General features: G+C 42.8%; 2 protein-coding genes across 9 annotated transcripts in view; one reads left to right on the top strand and one right to left on the bottom strand.

Moving 5' to 3' along the window:
- Positions 1-5: 5 nt before the first annotated feature.
- On the top strand, positions 6-9959 carry LOC122713970. 8 transcript variants are annotated; one of them, XM_043934866.1, is made up of 8 exons: positions 6-744; positions 1890-2021; positions 2103-2468; positions 5072-5589; positions 5655-6145; positions 6526-7624; positions 7749-8355; positions 8509-9959. In XM_043934866.1, the coding sequence occupies exons 3-8, from the start codon at positions 2326-2328 to the stop codon at positions 9680-9682; spliced, it is 4032 nt and encodes a 1343-aa protein (XP_043790801.1). In that variant the 5' UTR covers positions 6-744; positions 1890-2021; positions 2103-2325; the 3' UTR covers positions 9683-9959. The 8 variants fall into 8 exon arrangements, with proteins under 8 accessions (XP_043790801.1, XP_043790794.1, XP_043790799.1 ...); XM_043934859.1 differs by having other exon boundaries at positions 7-744; positions 7749-9959; XM_043934862.1 differs by lacking the exon at positions 6-744 and adding an exon at positions 1645-1661 and having other exon boundaries at positions 7749-9959.
- A 107-nt stretch (positions 9960-10066) lies between these two features.
- Positions 10067-21783, bottom strand: part of LOC122713934 (dynein axonemal heavy chain 2) — a 34718-nt gene continuing 23001 nt past the window's right edge. The window contains exons 38-63 of the mRNA XM_043934774.1: positions 21616-21725; positions 21426-21541; positions 21263-21363; positions 20912-21090; positions 20434-20733; positions 19873-20160; positions 18711-18901; positions 18052-18227; positions 17353-17504; positions 16570-16734; positions 16332-16498; positions 15867-16034; positions 15092-15320; positions 14797-15012; positions 14562-14712; positions 14322-14471; positions 14036-14168; positions 13570-13914; positions 13036-13308; positions 12629-12973; positions 12329-12463; positions 11989-12265; positions 11435-11842; positions 10710-11274; positions 10305-10556; positions 10067-10230 (exon numbers count right to left, since the gene is read on the bottom strand). Of these exons, the coding sequence (XP_043790709.1) occupies positions 10076-10230; positions 10305-10556; positions 10710-11274; positions 11435-11842; positions 11989-12265; positions 12329-12463; positions 12629-12973; positions 13036-13308; positions 13570-13914; positions 14036-14168; positions 14322-14471; positions 14562-14712; positions 14797-15012; positions 15092-15320; positions 15867-16034; positions 16332-16498; positions 16570-16734; positions 17353-17504; positions 18052-18227; positions 18711-18901; positions 19873-20160; positions 20434-20733; positions 20912-21090; positions 21263-21363; positions 21426-21541; positions 21616-21725 (5747 nt within the window). The 3' untranslated portion in view covers positions 10067-10075. The remainder of the gene's footprint in view (positions 10231-10304; positions 10557-10709; positions 11275-11434; positions 11843-11988; positions 12266-12328; positions 12464-12628; positions 12974-13035; positions 13309-13569; positions 13915-14035; positions 14169-14321; positions 14472-14561; positions 14713-14796; positions 15013-15091; positions 15321-15866; positions 16035-16331; positions 16499-16569; positions 16735-17352; positions 17505-18051; positions 18228-18710; positions 18902-19872; positions 20161-20433; positions 20734-20911; positions 21091-21262; positions 21364-21425; positions 21542-21615; positions 21726-21783) is intronic.

The following is a 21783-nucleotide window of genomic DNA, read 5'->3' as shown; positions in this document are numbered from 1 at the left end:
GATTACAATGCTTTTTACAAATTATTATCTAAAAAAAATCATTCGAATAACTCAATCCCATCCCCATTGGTAAAACAGAGATAATAATTCGATCATCGGGCGGTAATTTTAAATAATTGAAGAATAAAGAACAACGAATTACGTAATAACACTTATATATACTTCCGACAAAGCTCATTCTCTCACGAATTCTTCGCGAAGCCCAACCAATACGTCGAAAGAAACCTTTTCTCGCGCATTACGTTACGCATGGATTATGGGATAAAAGAAAAGGAGGGGGGCGGAGGGGGCGCTACACGAAAGCTAAGCCGTCGACCTCTGGCTGATACCAGTCGATTCCTCGTTGCCCCTACACGATGAAACGATACGGATTATCGTCGCTCGGTTAATTTTCGCATTCGATCGAGTTAATTACACGCGTTTACGACGCGTCGAAGATTGTAATTAGCGGTGGATGCGCGACGATCGATTCACCGGTTCACCAGGCTTTCATAATTACTACCTGCCTAGCCACACGTGGGGAAAGCAGAGATAGATAGAGAGAAAGAGAGAGAGAGAAAGAGAGAGTGAGTGGATAATCAACAGGGAGCTCGTTGATCGCCGATTCGACGACAGAGGGTGGTCATCAGGGCTTCCACCGATTATCGAATCGATTTTTGCCGTTCAAGTGTGCGAGTGTCGCACACTTCGAACCGGTGATTCGTCCGATGATTGTTGACTGCAGAAAGAATTGAGTGCGAAAATGTGAGTGAATTGCGAGTTTTTATAAATGTGATACGATATTTGTTGTGTAACGTGAATAGTAGATTTTTAAGAAAAATATCTTCGATGGAAAAAATCGAAAATGATGGACAGAGTTGCTTTTTAATTCTCTTTGCGTGAGCTTTTAATTTCCTGTTCTTTTTTGTTTATATAGCTTGTTATAGATTGAAGGATTCATCTTCAAGTTTTCTTAGAATCCTTTTACATGTACAAAGTTTTCAAAGCTTCTAATGTTTTTTTCCAAAAGAATCATAAGGTGTGTGCGTCGTAGTGTGGCCATCTGGTTTATCAATTTATTTTAAAATACAAAAGTATTCGATCATCATAAATCGATCTTTGTTTCTCGGCCTCGATCCACTCATAAAAACACGATAAGGCGACTCGTGTTTCATTCTTAGCCATCGATCCTCGATTCTTCTTATATAACCAGTCGACTTGTAGATCGAGTATGCACACGCACGCTGGAGGCTATATTTATTGGATATCTTGGACAATAAGCGAGACTCGTCAAAGTATTCAAATCTGCCTCACTCACCGTGAACAGTGTGAGGACGATTTGAGGGTGATCTGAGGATTAATTGCCCCTCTCTTCGATCGTTGCACTTGTTCTTGTTACTTTAATAAGAATTCAGAAACTCTTCCCGCACTTTCAATATCATTTGTACGATTTTTATTTCGTGGAAATTTTTAGGGGATTTTTCAATATTTTTTTTACAATTTACAAGAATATCGTTATAGATATATTCATTATATTATACACATTTGAAAAAATTTTAATCACGGTTGATTTTGAAAGTTCCAAGTGTTTGAAAATTTATACGATGTTTCAACACGTGCCGGGATTAATTTCGTTCGTATCGTGTTTCGCCTGTGTTTACCGATATTTCATTTTTTCTTGGGTAAGAATAAGTATCGATCCTATCTTCGTCTTCAACGAAATCTTGATTTAAAACTCATTGTTACGAGATCGAATCTCTCAAACTTTCGATAATATATATTAATAAAAAAAAAATCACAATCCTCGATTTTATCCAATTTTAAATTACTCGATTCTAAAATATACCAATATTGTATATCAATAAAATTCAGAAAATAAGAAGAACTAGAAATATGATTAAATTTTATAGAAAAATGAATCAAGAAATGATCAATCGATCGATTGACTTTGAACACGATCTGAACAAAAATCAAAAATTCGAATGGAATAGATTAAACCTACTTTCTCAAATACACTTTCGCACCAAGGAAGGAAGGAAAACGTAATTTTCAACTAATTTTCAATTAATTTGTCCAATAAGAGGAAATTGTCTGATGTCAATTTTTCTCACGAATGAATGCAGGGTGGAAAGTGAGAAGCTGTGGCTCGCGACGCACTGACAGGAACGGGAGGGCAAGCGTCCATTGGTACCACCGGAACTTCCGCCAATTCCTCCGCGGTAAGCCGAGTCGACTCGAGCGGTGTCGAGCTGCGAAACCCGGCTCTGATCCTCGGCCGTTGTCCAGTTAGCTTTTGATCGTCGGCGAATCACGTTTTCCATTCGCTGGCCAGGCGAGGCTTGCGACATGTACACGAACAGGTGCGTGAACGAGAGGACATTCCTGACCAGGCCTCTGGACTCGCCGGATTACGTGGAATTCGCGAGTTTGCTGAGAAGCAGGAAGACCCGTATCAGACAGTTCCAATGTTGTATCTGCGCCACTTTGATGTGAGTTCGTTTATTATTATTTCATTTATAGTTATTAGGACGAGAAAAAGTTTTTAGAAAGTTTTTGTAATGAAACGAATTGTGGAAAATTTTTATTAGGGGATTAGGGGGTTGAGTTTGTTGCAGAGGCAATTTTGAAAGATTATTTTTTTAATTGGAAAGAGGATAGAGAGAGAGATTGGTTGTTTTTGTGTACTTATTTATTATTAAAAAGAAAATTTAAGTAAAGATTGGAATTTTGTAAAATGAGTATAAGTTGTCCTTAATCTTTTTATTTTTATTTATATTTCAAAGAGAATCTCTTTTTGTTTTAAATATCTTTTAATTATCTTTCTTTGTATAAGTGTAATGTATATATTTTTTCTCTTTGAAAGAAATAATATACGTATAATATATTGCAATTATAATTACCAATAATAAAATATTATTTTCTATCGATGAATGTTCGATGCACTACGTGTTAAAATACAACAAATGCATCTGGACAACATCAATCCGATATTTGACCGCGTTAAGAATTTGCGTCTTTAATTAAGCGCGTTTATATAATTACCAGAGATATGCGTTGCACGTGATGTAACGTAGATACACGTATAATTAATCACAATCAAATAAACAGGTCAAAGAATCAAAGAATCCAACCAATTAATTTAATTATTTCTTTTCACTGAAACAGATTTTCTAAAAAATCTTAACAAGATTTTTTTAAATTATACCTCCTTAAAAAAAAAAAAAAAAAAGAAAACCTCACAAAAAAAGCTTCTTCAATTAACCATCGTCATCACGAGACTCTTCGTCGTAGCAAAAAGAATTTAAAAAAAATTACCAAAAAAGAATTTTTTCCCATTTTGATATCGTGACAATCGCTGTAATCCAACTCTTCGATTCAATTTTTCCACCCCGCAACGAAGTTTCCTTTCGATTTCCATCCGTGTCTCGACAGAAAGAAGGAAATAAAGAGAAGGAAGAGAAAAAAAAAAATGATCGTGTCCCCACCGTAAGCGGATACTTATGTAAAATCATCGCTCACCTCGAACCACCGGCCGCCATCGTTTCAGTGTGGTCGTGGTCTCGACGACGAGTGCGCGTGCAAACGGAGAGACATGCCTTCCTCGGAGAAGACTTCGTTGACCGGCGATAATCCGACCAGGGTTTACTACGGTCAAGATGCGTTGCCGTTTTATTCCCATACGAGGAGACAACTGTTGCGGATTCGATGTATCGCGTACACGATCGCGGTGTGAGTCGTATTCTATTGCGTTTTTTTAAAATAGTTGTAGATTTATTTTTTGATTAATAATGGAAGACAATCTTTATTGATCCCTAAATTGGGTAAATAATTAAAGATAAGTATGTACGCGAGAGCGTGCATTGAAATGAAATAAATTAAATAATAATATTTGTTATTAATTTAGAAAAGTACGAATCAAGTGATCGATAAGGATGGAAAATAATATGGAATTTGTTAAATAATTAAGATTACAGATAGAATTTTTCAAATAAAAATCTTTAAAATAAATGAATTATAAAGTAAATTGCATAATAATTGTATAATATACTTCTACTCGAGAGGTATTAGATTATCTTAAAACTTCAAAATGGGATTATTATATTACCTCATGATTTTATTTGATAACAACGGATTTAATGTTGGAGAATTTAGATAATGATGGAATGCACAATTTTGATGCATTCGATCGAATTGATTTAGCTAGAAGAGTTTGAGAAGAAATGAATTGATAACGAATATCATTTATATAAATACAAATTAAGATTCTATATCAATATCCTATCACAGAATATCGCACAATATCTTACTTTTAAAAATATCAACTCTGAATATCTTCTAACTTTTATAATAATCACAACAGATTCTAATTTTCAATTGAATTAATTTCTAATTTCTAATTGAAAATTTAATCGTCCGCATTTAGAACACATTTTTCATAGGATTGGAAAACTTTAACGTGTAAAGGGGATACCGTGCAATGACGAAACCTCTCGTGGTTTCTCTGTTGCGGTTTCTCTGTGCGAACAATATGAATACACACGACAGATCAAACGAGAATCATATCCCCAGATCGATTAGATAGAATATTCGATTTTGCAAGCAAATATCAATATATGCCGTTATTTTCTTCCTCCCCCCCCCCTCCCCGAGAATGATCTCGGATATAACGATAAAATGGCGTCGCCTTTTCTTCGACACGCAATATGGCGGATATTAAGGCCCTTTATCAAATTTACAGGATGAAATGGCGTGTAATGCGTTTACGAAGCGCAAACAACAGTCTTAGATTTGCGCGTAGGATTAGAGTTACGTGACGTTGGCCTTGATTACATGCATAATTGTACGATGACAGTATGGTTGTTCAACCGCTCGAGCAACTTCTTCCAACGATACATCAATTAATTGCTTCTTCTTAGATTAATTCTCTGGAAATTTCAGAAATTCGTTCCTAGATCGTTAAAAGAAACTTTTTTAACGAATAAGGATAACTTATATATATATATATATATATTTTAATAAATTTCAGAGATTCTTCCAATGCATTAAAATTTCTAAAATTTTACGTACCACGAAACGAATACTCTTGTTTCAGAGCGATCTTCACCATGGCTCTCGTAGTGACAGTGAGCTACTCCGTGAGCCACGACATGATGGATGTAGGATCGAATCTGACGGCCGTTTCATTCGACTCGAACGCGAATCTTACCAGATCTTTGAAAAAAGTGAAGCTAGGCTTCGCCCCTGGATCTGGTTCTTACACGTTGTTCAACAACCCTTCCACCGTCCCTTCCAATTCCATCTTGCCTGATCAAACGTCGAGAGGAACCGCGACAGGGAGATTGTCCAAGGAGGAGGTGAGGGAGGGGTTGAAAGCCGGTCGCCAGGCGGTCAGCGAGCGACTCTTCACGGACGCTTCAACGTCACCTTTGCCCTCACCGTCGCCTGAGATCAGGCATCGTCACGCGGTCAGCACGTGCGTCGACGCCGGCACGCTTGCCCTGGCCGCTGTTGCCGAGCTTGCGGCGACCAGGAAGATCGAAAACTTGAGGGCAACTCGGGGAGGGCCGTCTGCCATTGGAAGCTTCTTCGACGCAGGGTGGAAAATTTTCGGTAATAAAATAATTCCTCCAATTCACAAACGATTGGTTTAAAACGCGGGCCTCGCTTCGTTTCAGGCGCGTGCAAGCGACTGGCTACGCCCGACTGTCCACCCACCGCCAAATACAGGACCCTCGACGGAAGTTGCAACAGGCCTATGCAGATGGGAGTCGCGATGACACCCTTCATAAGACACCTGCCCCCTGATTACGGGGACGGCATCAACTCGCCCCGCAAAGCGGCTTCAGGCGCCGATCTACCCTCGGCGAGGGAGGTCAGCCTGATAGTGCACAAACCTTCGCCGAGCAGCAACCCGAGTTTCACGGTGATGCTGGCCGTTTACGGCCAATTTCTGGACCACGATATCACGGCAACTGCCCTCAGCCAAGGTCTGAACGGCACCTCCATTCCGTGCTGCCCACCGTCCAACGCCCATCCCGAGTGCTTCCCCGTCCCAGTCTCCTCCGGAGATCCCGTGTTCGACGTCGCGGGAAGAAGCTGCATGGACTTCGTCAGATCGGCCCCGGCACCCCAGTGCAAACTCGGCCCCAGGCAACAGTTGAACCAGGTAGAAACAAATCAAAACTCGATCGATCGTCTTCGATTCTCCTCGTTTCCCCAATTAATTCAAATTCGTCGATAATATTAACTCGTAAATCGTAGTTGAAAATCGTAATTCTTGGCGCGCGAAATTGCAGTCGAGATCGATGAAAAATTTCCCCCGGAACAATAAGCTCGCGCCGTTAACAACGCTGTTAATTAACCTCATTATATTCGACGAGTTCCGTTATAATCACGCGTTCGTTATTCCTCCACCCCTGATAATAATAACGATTCTCGATGGAAACGATAAAGGACACGATAAAGAGATTGATAAACTCAATTTTATCCCCTTCGAAAAAGAGAGAGAGAGAGAGAAACGAAAGACGTTCTTTTTTCATTTTGCAGGTATCTGCGTTCATAGACGGATCGGCGATTTACGGGGCGGACAAGAGCGCGGCCGAGAATCTGCGTGAGTTCAGGGGCGGCCGTTTGAGGATGCAACTGACCCCCGACAATCGAACCCTCTTGCCAGCTAGCACGGATCCCAACGACGGGTGCAACCGTGAAGCCGAGAGACGTAGGGGGAGGTACTGTTTCGCGGCAGGCGACGCGAGGGCGAACGAGAATCTCCACTTGACCACGATGCACCTGCTGTGGGCGCGGCAGCACAACAGGGTGGCCGAGCGACTGGCGAGGATCAACCCCTCGTGGGACGACGAGACGCTTTACGAGGAGTCGCGACGCGTGATCGGCGCCCAATTGCAACACATCACGTATCGAGAGTTCGTGCCAATAATTCTGGGCGATCGGGAGACGGATAAGAGGGATCTAAGACCCCTGACGTCTGGTCACAGGGGGTGGAAATTGGACAGGAACGACACGAGCATCGACCCGAGTGTAGCGAACAGTTTTGCTGCGGCCGCGTTCAGATTCGCCCACACCTTGTTGCCCGGGTTGATGAGGATGACCGACGAGAGGGGGGCCACTTCCTCCTACGTGGAGTTGCGCCGAATGCTGTTCAACCCTTACAGCCTGTACGCGGAGGGGGGGTTGAAGAGTTCCATCACATCCGCGGCTAGAAACGTGATCCAGATGACGTCCGCTCACGTCACCTCTCAGCTGACCAATCACCTGTTCGAGGACCCAGTCGCGAACACGACCGTCCCATGCGGCCTGGATCTTGTCTCGTTGAATATACAGCGTGGAAGGGATCACGGGCTTCCAGGTTACACAGCGTGGAGGGAGTATTGCGGATTGGGAAGGGCGGAAAGTTTCTCCGATTTGGAGGGCCACCTAGATCCACGAACTCTCGAGGATATCTCCTCGTTGTACGAGTCCGTTCACGATATCGATCTGTACACGGGGGCTCTGGCCGAGTTGCCTAACGCTGGTAGCATCGTTGGATCCACTTTCATGTGTCTGATCGCCGACCAGTTCGTCAGGTTGCAGAGGGGGGACAGGTTTTGGTACGAGCTGGGTGGACAACCTCATTCGTTCACCGAAGGTAAGATTTCTTTTTTTTTTTTAAATTTTAATCTTCCAACAAACCTTCCCTGTCGATATTTCCTCTATGGATACATGGAATACGTGAACGACAGGCAGATGAATTTTCTTCTTTTTCTTTCTAGATCAGCTTACCGAGTTGCGTAAGATGTCGCTGGCGAGGTTGATTTGCGACTGTTCGGATGAGATAGGACAGATTCAGGCGGAAGTGATGCGAGCGGTCAGTCCGGAGAATCCCGTCATCTCTTGCGAGGATATACCAGCGCCATCTTACGAGCCGTGGAAGGAAACCGAGCAAGCAGGATCGTTGGATTGGACAGGTTTGAGGAACGATATTAACAACACGATCGAAGAGATCGTGGCTTACATCAACAACTCCAGGACGAGTTTGGACGCCGATTGGGCGGCGTTTAAAAATTACATGAGCGATACGTTTTCCGATCTTAGAAACCAATTGTCCGAATTGCATTCGCCGGACGATGGCCAAGAAACGCCCAAGGAAAGATCGGATTCCGAAACTGGAGCAATGAACGCGTATCGATATTGGATCGGTTTGAAAAGTAACGTGACGAGATCGTTGAATCGGTCTATGCGAACGATGACTGGAGGGCCAGCCGCGGTGACCAAGTGGTTGGCGTTTAAACGAAGCGTGGTCGATCAGTTTGCCAATTTGAAGGATGAGATCGCGGCTATGAAAGTAGATGTTGCGCCCAAATTGGCGATGAAGAAGAGGTACGAGCAGGAACAGGTTTCGAATAGTTCGAGAATGAACGACACGATTCCGGCAATCTTCGATTGGAAGAACTTCAAGAGCAACATAATATCGTCCTTGAACAACACTATCACCAATATAAGAGGCGACAAGTACCGATTTTCTGCTTTCAGGGACGAAATCGGTAGCCAGAGATCCGTTGAACCGAAGGAATCGAACGCGTCCTCCGATTGGTTGACGTACAAAGATCATATCGTCGAAACGATGAACGAGATCGTGAATAAAATCAAGAACGGGATGCCTCCCCCCGGCGATCCAGCTTGGGCCACGTACAGAAACGAGATTACGAAAAGTTTCTCCAACTTGGAGGCCATCTCGAGGCCATCTCTGGAACGCGCCACGTTGTCCAACACGAGAGAAAACGTTCGTTATCGTTCAACCGCCTCCGCACCAATTATTACGAGTAACAACGTGTCCAATCTGACTGTCGATTGGTCAGAGTTCAGGGCCCGAATCAACGATTCTGTGACCAGGATGATCGAGGGTATTCTGAGCAAGAGACCTACGGAGATCGATCCGATCGCTTGGGCAACGTTTCGAGCCACGGTCAATGACGAATTCGCTAGGCTGAGAAGCGAAATCGAGAGCATTAGAGACGAGTGGTTGGGAACGAAAACTGGCGGAGGAGATGAATCCTCGTTGAATCTACGACGAAACTTCAAATATAATTACTTCGATTCGCTCGTCGTTCCTTCGAGGGAGGAATGGGACGATTTTAAGAAAGGGATCAACGATACCGTGATGAATATCCTCACCATCGCCAATTCGTCCGACGAGTTCAGTTTCGACGAGCTTCACAGGATGTTCAATCGATCTTTCACCGATCTCAAGGATCAGCTGTCGTGTTTGAGAACGTTGATCGAGGAGACTTACAATAACGAGACGGCCGCCGATTGGCTCAGCTTTCAAGCGCAATTGAATTCCACGGTGAAGGATCTGGTCGATGGTTTGACGAACGACGATCAGTTGTCCAGCGAAGATGCGATGTGCGTGCTGCTCAAGGCAGAAGACGAGTTGTCTAACGTTCGATTGCCGGCGAATTCGGCCTCGATTCCGCCGCCCGATTGGATTCGATACGCGTCTCACGTGAACAAAACGATCTCGGACGCTCTGAGAAACGTCAACGACTCTAGGGATCATTATGGGACGATGATGCTCAGAGCGGAAGAGACTATAATGACATTCTCGTCATCCAACGATCTTGAGAAATTCAAAACGAATTGGTTAATCGTTCCTTGCCTTCTTGCCTCGTTCACAACGATATCAAAGTTCCAAATTCGCGTGTAAATTTTTCTTTATTTCAATTATTGTATATATATATATATTCTATTGTTTATAGAAACAGACTTTTATTATATACTATATACTAACCAAGATAAGAATGAGAATATATCAGGAAGAATGGAAGGGAAGTGACAATGTCAGTTCAAAAGTTTTTCTTTTCTAAGATTCTACTTGAAAAAAAGAAAAAAAAAAAAAATGGTGACACTCCGATGGATTTTGATATTCAATACAATATTTGCAAAATTATCAAAATCCATAAGGGGAGGTTTCGATTCTAACTTAAACTCAAAAGTTCTAACTTAATTCTAATATAATTAATTAATTGATCGATTAATTATTATTAATAATAATAATAATAAAAAAAAAGAAAAAAACTACCAACAGTAAACGATTAATCTACGTGGCAAGACTCAACAACAACGCGGTGCCTCTTTTTATCCAGAAATCCGATCCTTCGGGACCCGAATTCAAATCGACCGCCACAACGAATGCAGGTCGTCCCTGATCCCCGCATCTCTGAGGATAATAGTAACAGGGACAAGAGTAGAGTCCTGCGAAAGAAAAAAAAGGAAACGAAAAGAAAACATCGTTTGTGTTCCATCCCCAATATTTTGTCGTCGTTTACCTCTGGTTCTCTTTCTAAGGAGTTCCGCGGGCCGGAAGTGAATCACCGGCATGTTGCAAATAAGTTGCATAGGAGCCGGCTCGATGAGGACGCTACCCCTCTTGTCCCAGCCCGCTCCTTCCAGATATATGGAGCGTACGTACACGCCGTCCTGTAATGGAATGTACACACAGTTAAGTGCATTGCGCACACATATATCTCGTCCTAGAGATCCCCCTCCTCCTATCTTTCCAAGCCTCGATATCGAAGAGGCTTACGGCGATTTCTGGGATAAGAATCGTTTCATTTCGATTTAATAAAAAGAAATCTTAGATAAATATTGCTTCTATTTTTGAAATGTGTATTTGTAGAAATTTTACCCTAATTTTCGTTCCATCAAGGGGAGGAGGCAACGTTATACGCAACATTTTGGACGATTTTGGACGAGGGTTGAAATAGGTTCGACAATTACCATTGGTGGCTCAACAATGGCCGACTCGTCGATCGTGAAAACGGTGAATTCCCAGGACAGGGTGTCTATAGACACGTTCCACATCCTGGCAGACATCTGTAATACGGCGGTGAGGAAACCGGTTGGGAAAGTGTACGCGGCGAGCCAGAACAGGACCGGTGCATGAGTGGTTAAGGCCCATTCGTTGAAGTGTTCCACCCTGTTGACCAAATCCCTGGTCCAGGCGCCCAACAGCTTCAACGAGGGATACGCCATTAGCCAGATCGGGGGGACACGGCCCTCGAACACGCAGAAGAATATCTCCTCGAGTTCATGGGACATCAGTATCAAACCCTTGATGGCCAATTGGAGCTCGTTCAAGCTGTTCCGTGTATTTTGCAGCAGCACGTTGTATCGTTGTATCTCTTGGAGCAGTACAACGTCCAACGGTGTCTTCTTTGGCCCTATCAACTTCACGGTCGCCTCGTAATCGATGTTGTCCGGTATTTTTGATAATATGTCCGAGGTTAATTGATTTACCTTGAGAAGAATCGATCGATTGATCGGGGCGGGAAAATTGTTATTGGTCACATTGAAGAATATGAAAAATAATATGTATAAGATACACAAGTTTATATAAAATTTTATAAAACTATTCTGAAGAAATGAAGATTCGAAGATTCTACAAAGTTTGACATACTTTCTCCTCTTTGCTAACTTCCTCTTTCGTAACAGTTTGGACCTGGAGTTCCATCAAAGTTTCGAACATATTTCTAGTCTCCATGATTAAACAAGTGATGTCCGCGTTCGGGTGTTGACCGAATGCTTCCGGTTTATCGATGGTAGGTAAAACAGCTATGAAATCTAGGTAGGACCCCAACGAGCCATCCTTCGGTATGTAATAGGTCGGTAGCGATGACAAACGATAATTAGGGACAGTCAGGGCCTCCTCCGTGAAATATTGTTGTACGTATGTCATTAACAATCGGCGGTCCCAATCGTCGGTCACGTGGCCGCCGTAACAAACACCCGCTATGAGATATTTCAGCGATTCCCAAGGAGTTTCCGGATACTCGTCCAGATATACCTGTAGAAGGTTCTCCGACACCTATTTTTCGAGATAATATTAAAATATCAAAAATCGAATCGTAGAATCGATGTTTCGAATCAAACGAAAAAGGACCAGAACATTTTACTCGGATATTTCCAAATATCCTGGCCGATCGTTGAGCCGAATCGAGTGATCGAAATTACCACAAAGTCGGAGTCGTTGAAGCTGTAGATGACGTTCCAGCCCAATTGTTGAAACTTTTTACGCTCGAGGAGGATCGCGTGGAAGAATACGAGGGCGAACAGAAGCTTCTTGTACTTGGACTTTGCCTGGCAGAGCTCGAACTGGTACTCGGTCATCAAGCTGTAAAGCCGTTTCATGTTTGCCTTCAAACCTTTCGGCGGTTCCGTGGTCATCTTTATACCGGCTTGGAGGATCGATATGGGGAACTGGGGAGTCGGACTGGAGCTAAGCCACAACCTGCAATCGGTCGGAAACCCCTTTCATTATCGATTCGCGCGACGACGACAACCACGATCTAACCTGAATTGCGGATGAAGGGTTTTACTGGCCCCCAACATTTCCACGATCTTGTCCAATTTCGGCATCCAGCTGAGGGACAAGTGGCAGTTCGCCAGGAACACCCAGGCACCTTCCTTTGCCCCCACCTCTATCATCCTGAAAAGTAAATATTTTATCTCAGATAGGAATTAACACTATCAACTTTACCCTCTTCTTCCTCTTCTTGATAATAATAACGAATCTCTTTCTATCGATCAATATAAGACACAACATCCTCAACATTTGAAATTTGGAATTGTTTCTTTGAGGAGAAATACCGACCTGGTGGCGATAGGCGCCTGTCCCTGGCCCAGGGACAGTGTCATAAAGTGTTTAGTCATTTCCTGGCTGTCGACTAGCTGCATCAGGCTGCCTGTAGGATCCACGCCCGGGGAGAGGACGAATATTAGGGGAGTTTGTGCAATGGAATCGTCGAGCACCGACTTGAGATCGAGGACGGGCGGCTCGACGAATCTTTGGCCGAGGTTCAGCACTATAAAGTTCGCTATACAAAAGGAAATTCTGTCCGGGCGACAGCTACGTATTATCAGCATCTTTTGGAACACGTTACAATTCATTTCCCATTCGGACACCAACGGCGTGTTCTCCGGCTCCGTGGCGATGTACCTGAAATTTTCGAACGAAACGGAAGTTACTTACTTACTTACTTGGAGATTTCAATCGTATACCAGATGTTCCAATCCCGCGGGAATTGCTCGAACGATGAAATGAGACCGTGAAACCCGGGCAACTTATCCAGTTCCGTGATATTATCCCAAGTTTCATCGGGCAGCCAAGCCACCGGTTTATCGGGCTGGGCCTCCCTGTCTAGGACGATTCCACCCCGAAGCAGGAACGCGTATTCGCTAGGGATGATCTTGCCCTGGGCGTCCAGGATTTTCATGCACATGTTGAACGAGAACAACAACTTGTGCTGCTCGAACAGACCTCGACAGGTATTCCTTGAAAGGTGTTTCTCAATTATTATTACGAGACGTCGATACTAGCGCCACGTTGCCATTAACTACCGGTAAGTAAGTAAGTAAGTCTATCAATATCTAAAAATTTCGATCGATAATTTTTCTCGAATCTTAATCATTCAGGTTATTATATATTATATATATATATATTAATCATTCAGGTTAAATTTATTTACAATTTGTATAATTGAGCTCGATCGACCGATATTTTTCTTTTCCTTTCCAGAATGAATATTCCCTTACTTGTACAAGGCGTAAGTGTGATACTCGTTCAGGCTCTCTATCCTCTCTTCTATTTTAATACTCTTCGTGCTTTTGTCGATGGACAGCTTGAACAGGGTAATGTACGCGTCCAACGAGAACTCGTACATCGGATCGATATGGCTCATTTCGTTGAGAACGAAGAAGAGGATCGAGGCACGATGGGCGCACGGCCTGTACTCCTCCCTCGCGAGATCTATCTGTTTCTCGGTCTCCTCGGAGACGACCAACGACTCCTCGATCGAGATTGAGGTCGCCTTGGACGACTGGAGGGCGCTCAGTAAATCCAGATCGTCCAGAAGAGTGTCCCCGGCCACGCTCAGCAAACTGAGGCAGAGATCGCAGATACGGTTTAGTCTCGGCGCGTGTTTCTCCCCCTTTTTAACCCTCCTTGTACTCTTCTTGGGTATTATTATCAGACAGAGTAGGAAAGAGTATCATATCTTACTATAGTATTCTGTCCTCGAGCTCTTTGAGAGTTCGTTTATTGGAAGCGATCGTGTACACCAGATTGTCCTTCTGTTCCTCGAGTTGGGGCTTCTCTTTCCTGACCACGATCCCCAAAAGCTGGGCTTCCAGTCCTGCGCACGAGATAATAAGGTTCCTCCCGCAAAGTTCCTCACCATCTCCCTCCCGCTCGCGTCCCATCCATTCCCGCCCTCTCTTTTCATTTCATTCTCTCACCGTTCGCCCCATCTTCACGCTTTTCTAACGTGACTAAGACAATTAATTACCCTCTTCCTTAATAGCGAAGTTGCATAACGTCGTTTTGGTGGATATCTCCGGGGCGTAATGGGGGTTCGCGAGTTTCGTGGTGATGAACAGCCGGAACTTGTCGTGGTAACTGATCATCTTCTCGTTGAACTTGATCATTATCTGATCCTCTGCGTCGCGGAAACGAAAACGGAACGATCGAATTCTATCCTCGTTTTGTTTCCCCGTTTGGCTCATTATTTACAATTATATACGCTCACCTACTTTCACGAATGCCCGATCGAGAATCGGATTCATCACAGGGTCTATAGTCTCGCCGATATTTTCGAGCAGAACAGGCATGCCGAATTGGAGGGCGTATTCCAACACCCTGACGAAATCTGGTTGGCCAAAGTCGATCACCTTCAACGTCTGTCAAATTAATTAATAAATTCGTTAATACGAATTTCTTCTTTTATTCTTCTTCTTCTTCTTCTTGTTCTTCCGGATGCATACGTTCCTGGCCTCCATGTTCTTGATCCATTTCACCGCCTGGCACTGTGGATCGATCACCAACGGCCATCTCGTTCCCCTCGTCACTATGATACCATTCTCGGTACTGAAATCGTCCGAGGGTAGCCCTTGCATGTTCCAGTCCCTGATCAACGCCGCATCGGCCAGGAATTTCGTCACGTAGAGGTCAGGCGACATTGGGATCTCTTTATCCATCACCTTTCGAATTAATTTCGATCGACAATCAACGACTCTTCGAAATTCAAAATGGAAAGTATCACTCTGATTCGCGCCCCACCTCTTTCATCCAGATGCCTATCAATTCCTCCCTGTAACTGGACACGAACGGACCCAGATAGGAGACGAAGGCGGTTGATATTAGGCAATCACCTGGCAGCCAGTCGAAGAACTCGGCCAAGGATGCGACCGTGTTCTCCCATCGGACCCTCTCGTCCGAGAGGCCGTCGACCAGCATCGCGGCTCGATCCAGTTTCAGCTTCAATAGTTCAGCCTGGTGAAAAACCGAAAACTAGAATTCAATCGTTGAAATATAAATGGAATAAAAATAAATCCAATTTTCATCGAGTTCGAAGGTGGGAAAAATTAAATCGATAGAAGCTAAGCATTAAAACGAAGTTCTGTTTTCTTAATTTATAACGGGTGATCAAAAATTATTATGGACATTTAATTAATTCACTTAGTCGAATATTTAATGTACATAAGTTTCAATTTAATAGACAACTTATTCGAATAAGTGGTTCGCAATTTAATTTGATTCCCCCATTTTGTAACGACAAAATCCAATCAAAATCAAAGTTGCGAACGGAGAAGAAGCGCAAGAGGTAAATATAAAGACAAACACCGTCTTGAGTGGAGGAGGAAAGAGTAATAGGAAAATTCGCGAAAATTCAGGGTAAATAGATGTTTAAATACCGGGAGAGGGAAAGTTTACCGCGAAACGGGAATTCGTGCAAATAGAAACTGTTGGCGGAGTCGCACAAGGGAGGTAAGGTACACGCAAATAGTTCAATTTTATTTAAAATCGAGACGATTATGTTCCGCCACTTGCCAGCTTAATCAATTCTTCTTTCTCCTTCATCTTCGCGTCGTACATCTCCTGCAACACTTGCAGCTTCTCTTGCAATTTCTGCAATTGATACATCGCCTCCTCCAACGCCTTCTCCTTCTCCCTCAGAGATTTCAACGCGGCCTGCAACTTTTCCCTCTTTGGCGCCACCACTCTGAAATTTCATCGACAACTCTTTTCCCCGTTTCCTCCCCTTGAAATTCGTAGAAGAAAGAGAAGTGTATCCTCTTTCACGTCACGTTTGGAAAATACTTTATTTTTAAAAATATTTATTTTTAAAAATTGAAAATAATATTCGTTTCAAAAAAGAAAAAAAAAAAAAAAGAAAGGAATTCGTTTCTTCTCTTCAGACTATTTATAAATGGGATCGAATTGAAAATAGAGAAGGGGAAAGGAATTCTATTTTTCAGATCCTCCGTCCCATCCTCGATAGATTTATCTCCATGGTTACCTGTAAAGCTTCCCGTATTTTTCCATGGCGATGACCCACATGCAGAGCGACTTGGCCGCCACAGACACGAGGCCAACCTTTTCCGGCACGAATTCAGGGTTCGACGTGTACTTGGAAATGGCTCTGAGCGTCCTGTCGGAGATGTTGTCCTTGTCGAAGTCTCGAAGCTGGGCATTCGAAGATGGGCCGTGAAACTCTGTGAAATTTTAGCCTCGGCTAAGGTAAATGGTATCGTTACCGTTGCCAGAAAGTTCACGTCGGCGAGTTGACGCTTCGACTCCGCCCAGCTCGGCTCCGAGTTCTTCAGGATCATCACCGCCTCCATCACCATCTCGACTTTCGGCGGTGGACGCGTGAAAGATCGTATCTCGGATATATCCTTCTTGCTCAACGCTTCCAGTGCCTGTACAACAATTGAACAAGCGATGAATCAAACATATGAAGAAACAGAGATTCTTTCCACTGGAAATTAATTTAATTTCTCGAATTGATTATTTATTTAATTATTAAAAAGAAATATTGTCTTGTCTTGTTTAAGAAAAATATATATATATAATATAACATGGCCTTAGATGTCTTTAGAATTGTAAATTTAACATGCTTTTTTTAATTTACAGAATAATCTTAATTAAACGAAGCGATCAAAGTGATACTCAACATGTTTGAAAAATAATCTGTTCAACGATCGATTGAAAGACGAAACGAATGCAGCGTCGCCGCCATATTGCTTTCGAGACTTTTCCAAGCGACAAAGCAGATCCGAATTTACGTAACACGTCCAATGTTACTGCTCTCTATAAAACGTGGCTGCGAACTTTTGGCCAGGAAACTTTTTACTGACGGCGTGCATAAAACGGCAAGTTGAAGGGACCAAGGGAGAAAGATCGAACTTATTTGTTCGCAAATAATAATAAAAAATATATCTGATACGCCTTCGAACTTTGAGTTGAGTGGCGCTATTTCGATCACGGGCGAAAATTGAATGGGCGCGAGGATGAAGAAAAATTAACGAATACGATACCTTCATAGCCTCGTTCAGAGCCGGTTCAACGGTTGCCAGGTCGGCTCGAGCGATTTCCTCGAGCTTCTTGCACTCCTTCTGCTCCTCCGAGATCTTCTGCGACCGCGCTGTCACCGTCTTCTGCGTTTCGTCCGCGTCGCGACGTTGATTCACTGCGCGACAATTTTTTCGTTCGTGTATAAGAAAGTTAAATTTTCAATTCTCCATGTTGAGGAATATCATTTTTAATTCGATTATATTGGAAGAATAAGAATAGTGATGCATGCCACAAAAATGAATGAAACTTAATATAAAGTGACCTAAGGAAATTAAATTTTAAAGAATATTTTTTTTAATTCGATTTGTCGAACAAAATCAAGAAATTAGAAAAAGAAATTGTGTAAACTTAATATAAAATGAGATAAAAAAGTTAAAAACTCTTCGAATAAAAGAATGTCTCTTTAATTCTTATTATAACTCGAAGAATTCGTGGAACAAAATTAAGAAAGAAAATTCACTGAACGTTAATTTTAGCAAAGGGAAGTGTACGTTTTATCTTATCTATCGTTAAAGAGCAAGAGTGAATTATCATCAATATATATATAATGTTACGAGCTGTCACTCGTGGGTCAAGGATGGATAACAGGGCAAGTTTCAGCCTGTGGTTCGATGTAAATGCACCTAATGACGATACATCAACGTTGAAAGGATGACAGGTACCTATCGTTACCAGAAACTCTTCGCATTCCCTGGTTGATTTATAAACCTGCTCGTGTGTGATTTCCAGCTCCCCAGCCATTTCGTGCACTTTAAGGCGGGTGTCGTCGATCTTCGAGAGACCGCCACGAAGTTTGTTCGCCTGGCCCGCCAAATCGTCCCTCTTCTCCGCGAGCATTCTGTAACCGAGGGCCATCGAGCTGACGTGTCGTTTACCTTCTCCTACCTCTGTTTGGAAACTGTTTCCCAACTTTTACGCAATTGAAGATTTTTGATGCAATTTTTATCAAAAAAAAAAAAAATTGAATTTCTTTGATAAAACATCTCAATTTTATTTCGTATTATTATCACGCGAATAAATCGCGATATAGTGGACAACGATCGTTCTTGTTATATTCATACTCTTCAATTTTACTATCTTAAAAAAAAAAAAAAAGAAAATGTCTCTCATCGAGATCAGAGAGAGACGAGGATGGATCTTGAAGGATAAAGTCGTTGAAAAGTTGCAATATCCAAGGGAATATCTCGTGGCAGTTTCATAAAGATTCGTATAAACAGGGGCAAATTGCAGGTAGTTCCAGTTGGCAAGGAGATCCGCGAATTTTTCAAAAGAGGATCCCTTATAAAAGGGATTTCTCCGGCAACGTTAACCAAAGACTCACATTTTGTAGCCTGCGACCAGCTCGAGGAAATTCACCGGCGTCACGTAATTGTACCGCTTCATCTCGGCGGCCATTCTGCTGGAAAACTGCGACACCGTCTCATGGATCAAGGAGAACGTAGCCGCTATTCCGTCCCGCATTCGTTCCTGCAGCGGCGGCAAAGGAATCGCTGTCGCTGATAATCGAGGCTCCTGTGCAAAACCATTTCGTTCTTTTTACTTCAAATCTAGATCTACACGCGTATATACATACATCTTCCAGCAAATTTTTAAATTTGAATACCGAATGATTACGATCAATTTAGATGTAGATTTAACTTTGCCGATTTTTCCTTGACTTATGAAAGTCAAAAGTGAAAAGATTCGATACAATTTTAAATTTTTTATACTTCATAATTATATACGATTTACGATGAAAATTCAAACTTTCTACATTCATATAAAAATAAAAAAAGAAATTTTTACAAATGGATTCAACATCTTGTAAAATAAATAAAAATTAAAAAAAAACTTAAGAGAGAAATCTCGGATCCTATACTCTTTTAAAGTGGAAGCACGATACGTGATCGTGGCAAATTCGAAAATATTAAACGCCTGGTCGCCGGAAACGCTTTTTTCCTTGACTTAAGTAAGTGAAAATGAAAAGATTCAGTAAAATTTTAACGATACTTCATAATTATATAACGATTTACGATGAAAATTCAAAAACTTCCTACATCCATATAAAAATAAAAAAAGAAATTTTTACAAATCGATTCAACATCTTGTAAAATAAATAAAAAATAAATAAAAATTAAAAAAAAACTTAAGAGAGAAATCTCAGATCCTATACTCTTTTAAAGTGGAAGCACGATACGTGATCGTGGCAAATTCGAAAATATTAAGCGCCTGGTCGCCGGAAACGCTCTTGGACGATTGCATTCCGGAAGGAAGCTCGCCAGACGGAGGAGGAGGAGGAGGGCGAGCCGTCGAGAGGAAAATAATCGGATTCCACGAAATAGAGAGGACGTGGATGCGGTTCTCCCTCCTCCCTCCCCCCTCCTTTCTTGCTTTCTCGAGTAACTCGAGTGTCTCGTGTTCGATTCCAGGGAAATCGGAATCGAATGGGATCGATCGGCCGGAAGGAGGGGAGGGGGAGGGGTGGGGGGGCCCCAAGGACCAACCGGTTTAGTCTCGCCGGTGATAGTGAGCGTCAGATTGAGATTCATGAGGAACTTGTTGCCAACTTCGAGGAGGGCTTCCCTCGGCCATTCCAGGAACCAATCGATGGTCGTGCAGTTGATCAGGGCAGGGTACTGGCGTAATCTGTTCCTGAACGCGTCCCCGATCGGGCTCATGCACACCACCACGTGCATATTGGCACGCGACCGCTCGATCAACAGCGCGTAGATCGTCTCTGTCGTTGGTATCCGTCCAAGCCGCGTCGCCTCCTTTGTCAGTTTATGTTTAATCTGCGAGAACACGGGGTTTTATATTCACCATTTATATTCGTTTCTCGACTTCGTCGATTTTTGATCAAGGGAAGGAAAATAACAAAAATGTCCCCAATTCTTTGTTCTATTTCTGTTGTATTCTTTTTTTTTTTTTTTTTTCAGAATTATGTAAATTGTAACTTTAAACGAAGCAAAGGGAGTATATAGAGATTGATATTCAAGGAAAGGGGGGAAAAATGGAAATGTTGAGAGAGAGAGAGAGAGAGAGAGAGAAAGGTTGTAGTTAGTTACCTCCTCCATCTCGTCGGCTTTGAACAGATTGGTCACCTCGCCGGTACTCAGTATACTGTTCACCACTTCTAGAAACTGTTCCTCGATTACTTGGGTATCGACGAATAGGAACGTGGTGGGCTTGTTCTCCACCCCCGTCTTCGAGTAGAGAGTCTTCAAGTCCTCGCGGAACTCGGGCAGCCTGTAATGTTTCGTGACTGAGATCTGGAAGGTGGCCAGTTCGCACATGTAACTGGCGATACGGCTTAGAGATTGCCTTCCGCTTCCGCCGATTCCTATCAGCAGCACGTGGCCACGCGGCTGTGGGAACAATTTTTCAATTTTTCAACATTCACGATTCTCTCCCACGAGTCCATCCAATATTTTATTCTTTTCTTCTTAAAATTTTTTTTTTAACGCAAAATCAATGGAATTAAAGAACGAACTCGTGAATCACGTTACATGGAGAGAATTGCAAGAAGGAGAAATTTAAAATTACCTGAGAAATAACGCGAAAGATGCGGCAAATATGTTCGACCGCGTCACGGAAAAGAATTAAATTGAGGCGGACGACGCCGCTCGAGGCGTTATAGTCGTCCATTTGATTCTCTATGAAAGTCCTTATGGCTCCTATGTCCGTGAGATCCTCGTATATATCCCAAACGTTCATGAAACTACCTACGAGTCGTCGTGGATTAAGCCTGGATTAGATTCGAGTTACGTACGTACTCGTATAAAGCCAAGTCAGGTACGACTCAGGATTACATTAGGAAGAGAAGGCTAGTCTTAAATCTGGATACCCCCTCATCTTTCCAACGATTTATCTTTTATCTCTTTAATTTTACATTACCGAACAACGGGCTTTTCCTCTCCGGACAGACGGTGGCGAAAGTTACTTCGAAGTATTTTCCAAGTTGCTCCCCGAGTTGATCGACGAACCAATCCCTGTCTCTGAAAGGAAAAGAAAAAATATAAAAATTTTAGAAAATTCCCCCCCTCTCCAAATGATTTACTTTTCATCGATCAGTCGATCGCAGAAGACGCGGAACATCTCGTGCACCCATAGACGGAGGAAGGTTTGCCTCGAGAATTGATAATCCTTGTGACTTCGCAGCAGGCCTTGGAAAACCTGTTGTTTGCCAAATAATAATATTCGAATATCTGGAAAATCGCAGGGAGAGAGGGAGGGGACAGGGTTTCTACCTTCGATATGTCCCTCAGATTGAACAGATAGTGCATCTTTCCGGGGGTTGGCAACATTTTGGTGACCACATTCGTGTACACACCGATGGTGGCAAGCGTTATTTCATTGGCTGAAATTACCCTTAAGATTTAACCCTTTGCACTCGTATATATATTCGATAAGGATAC

Source organism: Apis laboriosa, unplaced genomic scaffold (assembly GCF_014066325.1).
Source record: "Apis laboriosa isolate Shangri-la unplaced genomic scaffold, ASM1406632v1 scaffold26_cov146, whole genome shotgun sequence".
Taxonomy (NCBI): Eukaryota; Metazoa; Arthropoda; class Insecta; order Hymenoptera; family Apidae; genus Apis; species Apis laboriosa.
Note: the sequence above shows the minus strand (reverse complement) of the source record. Positions and strands in the feature narration are given on the sequence as shown.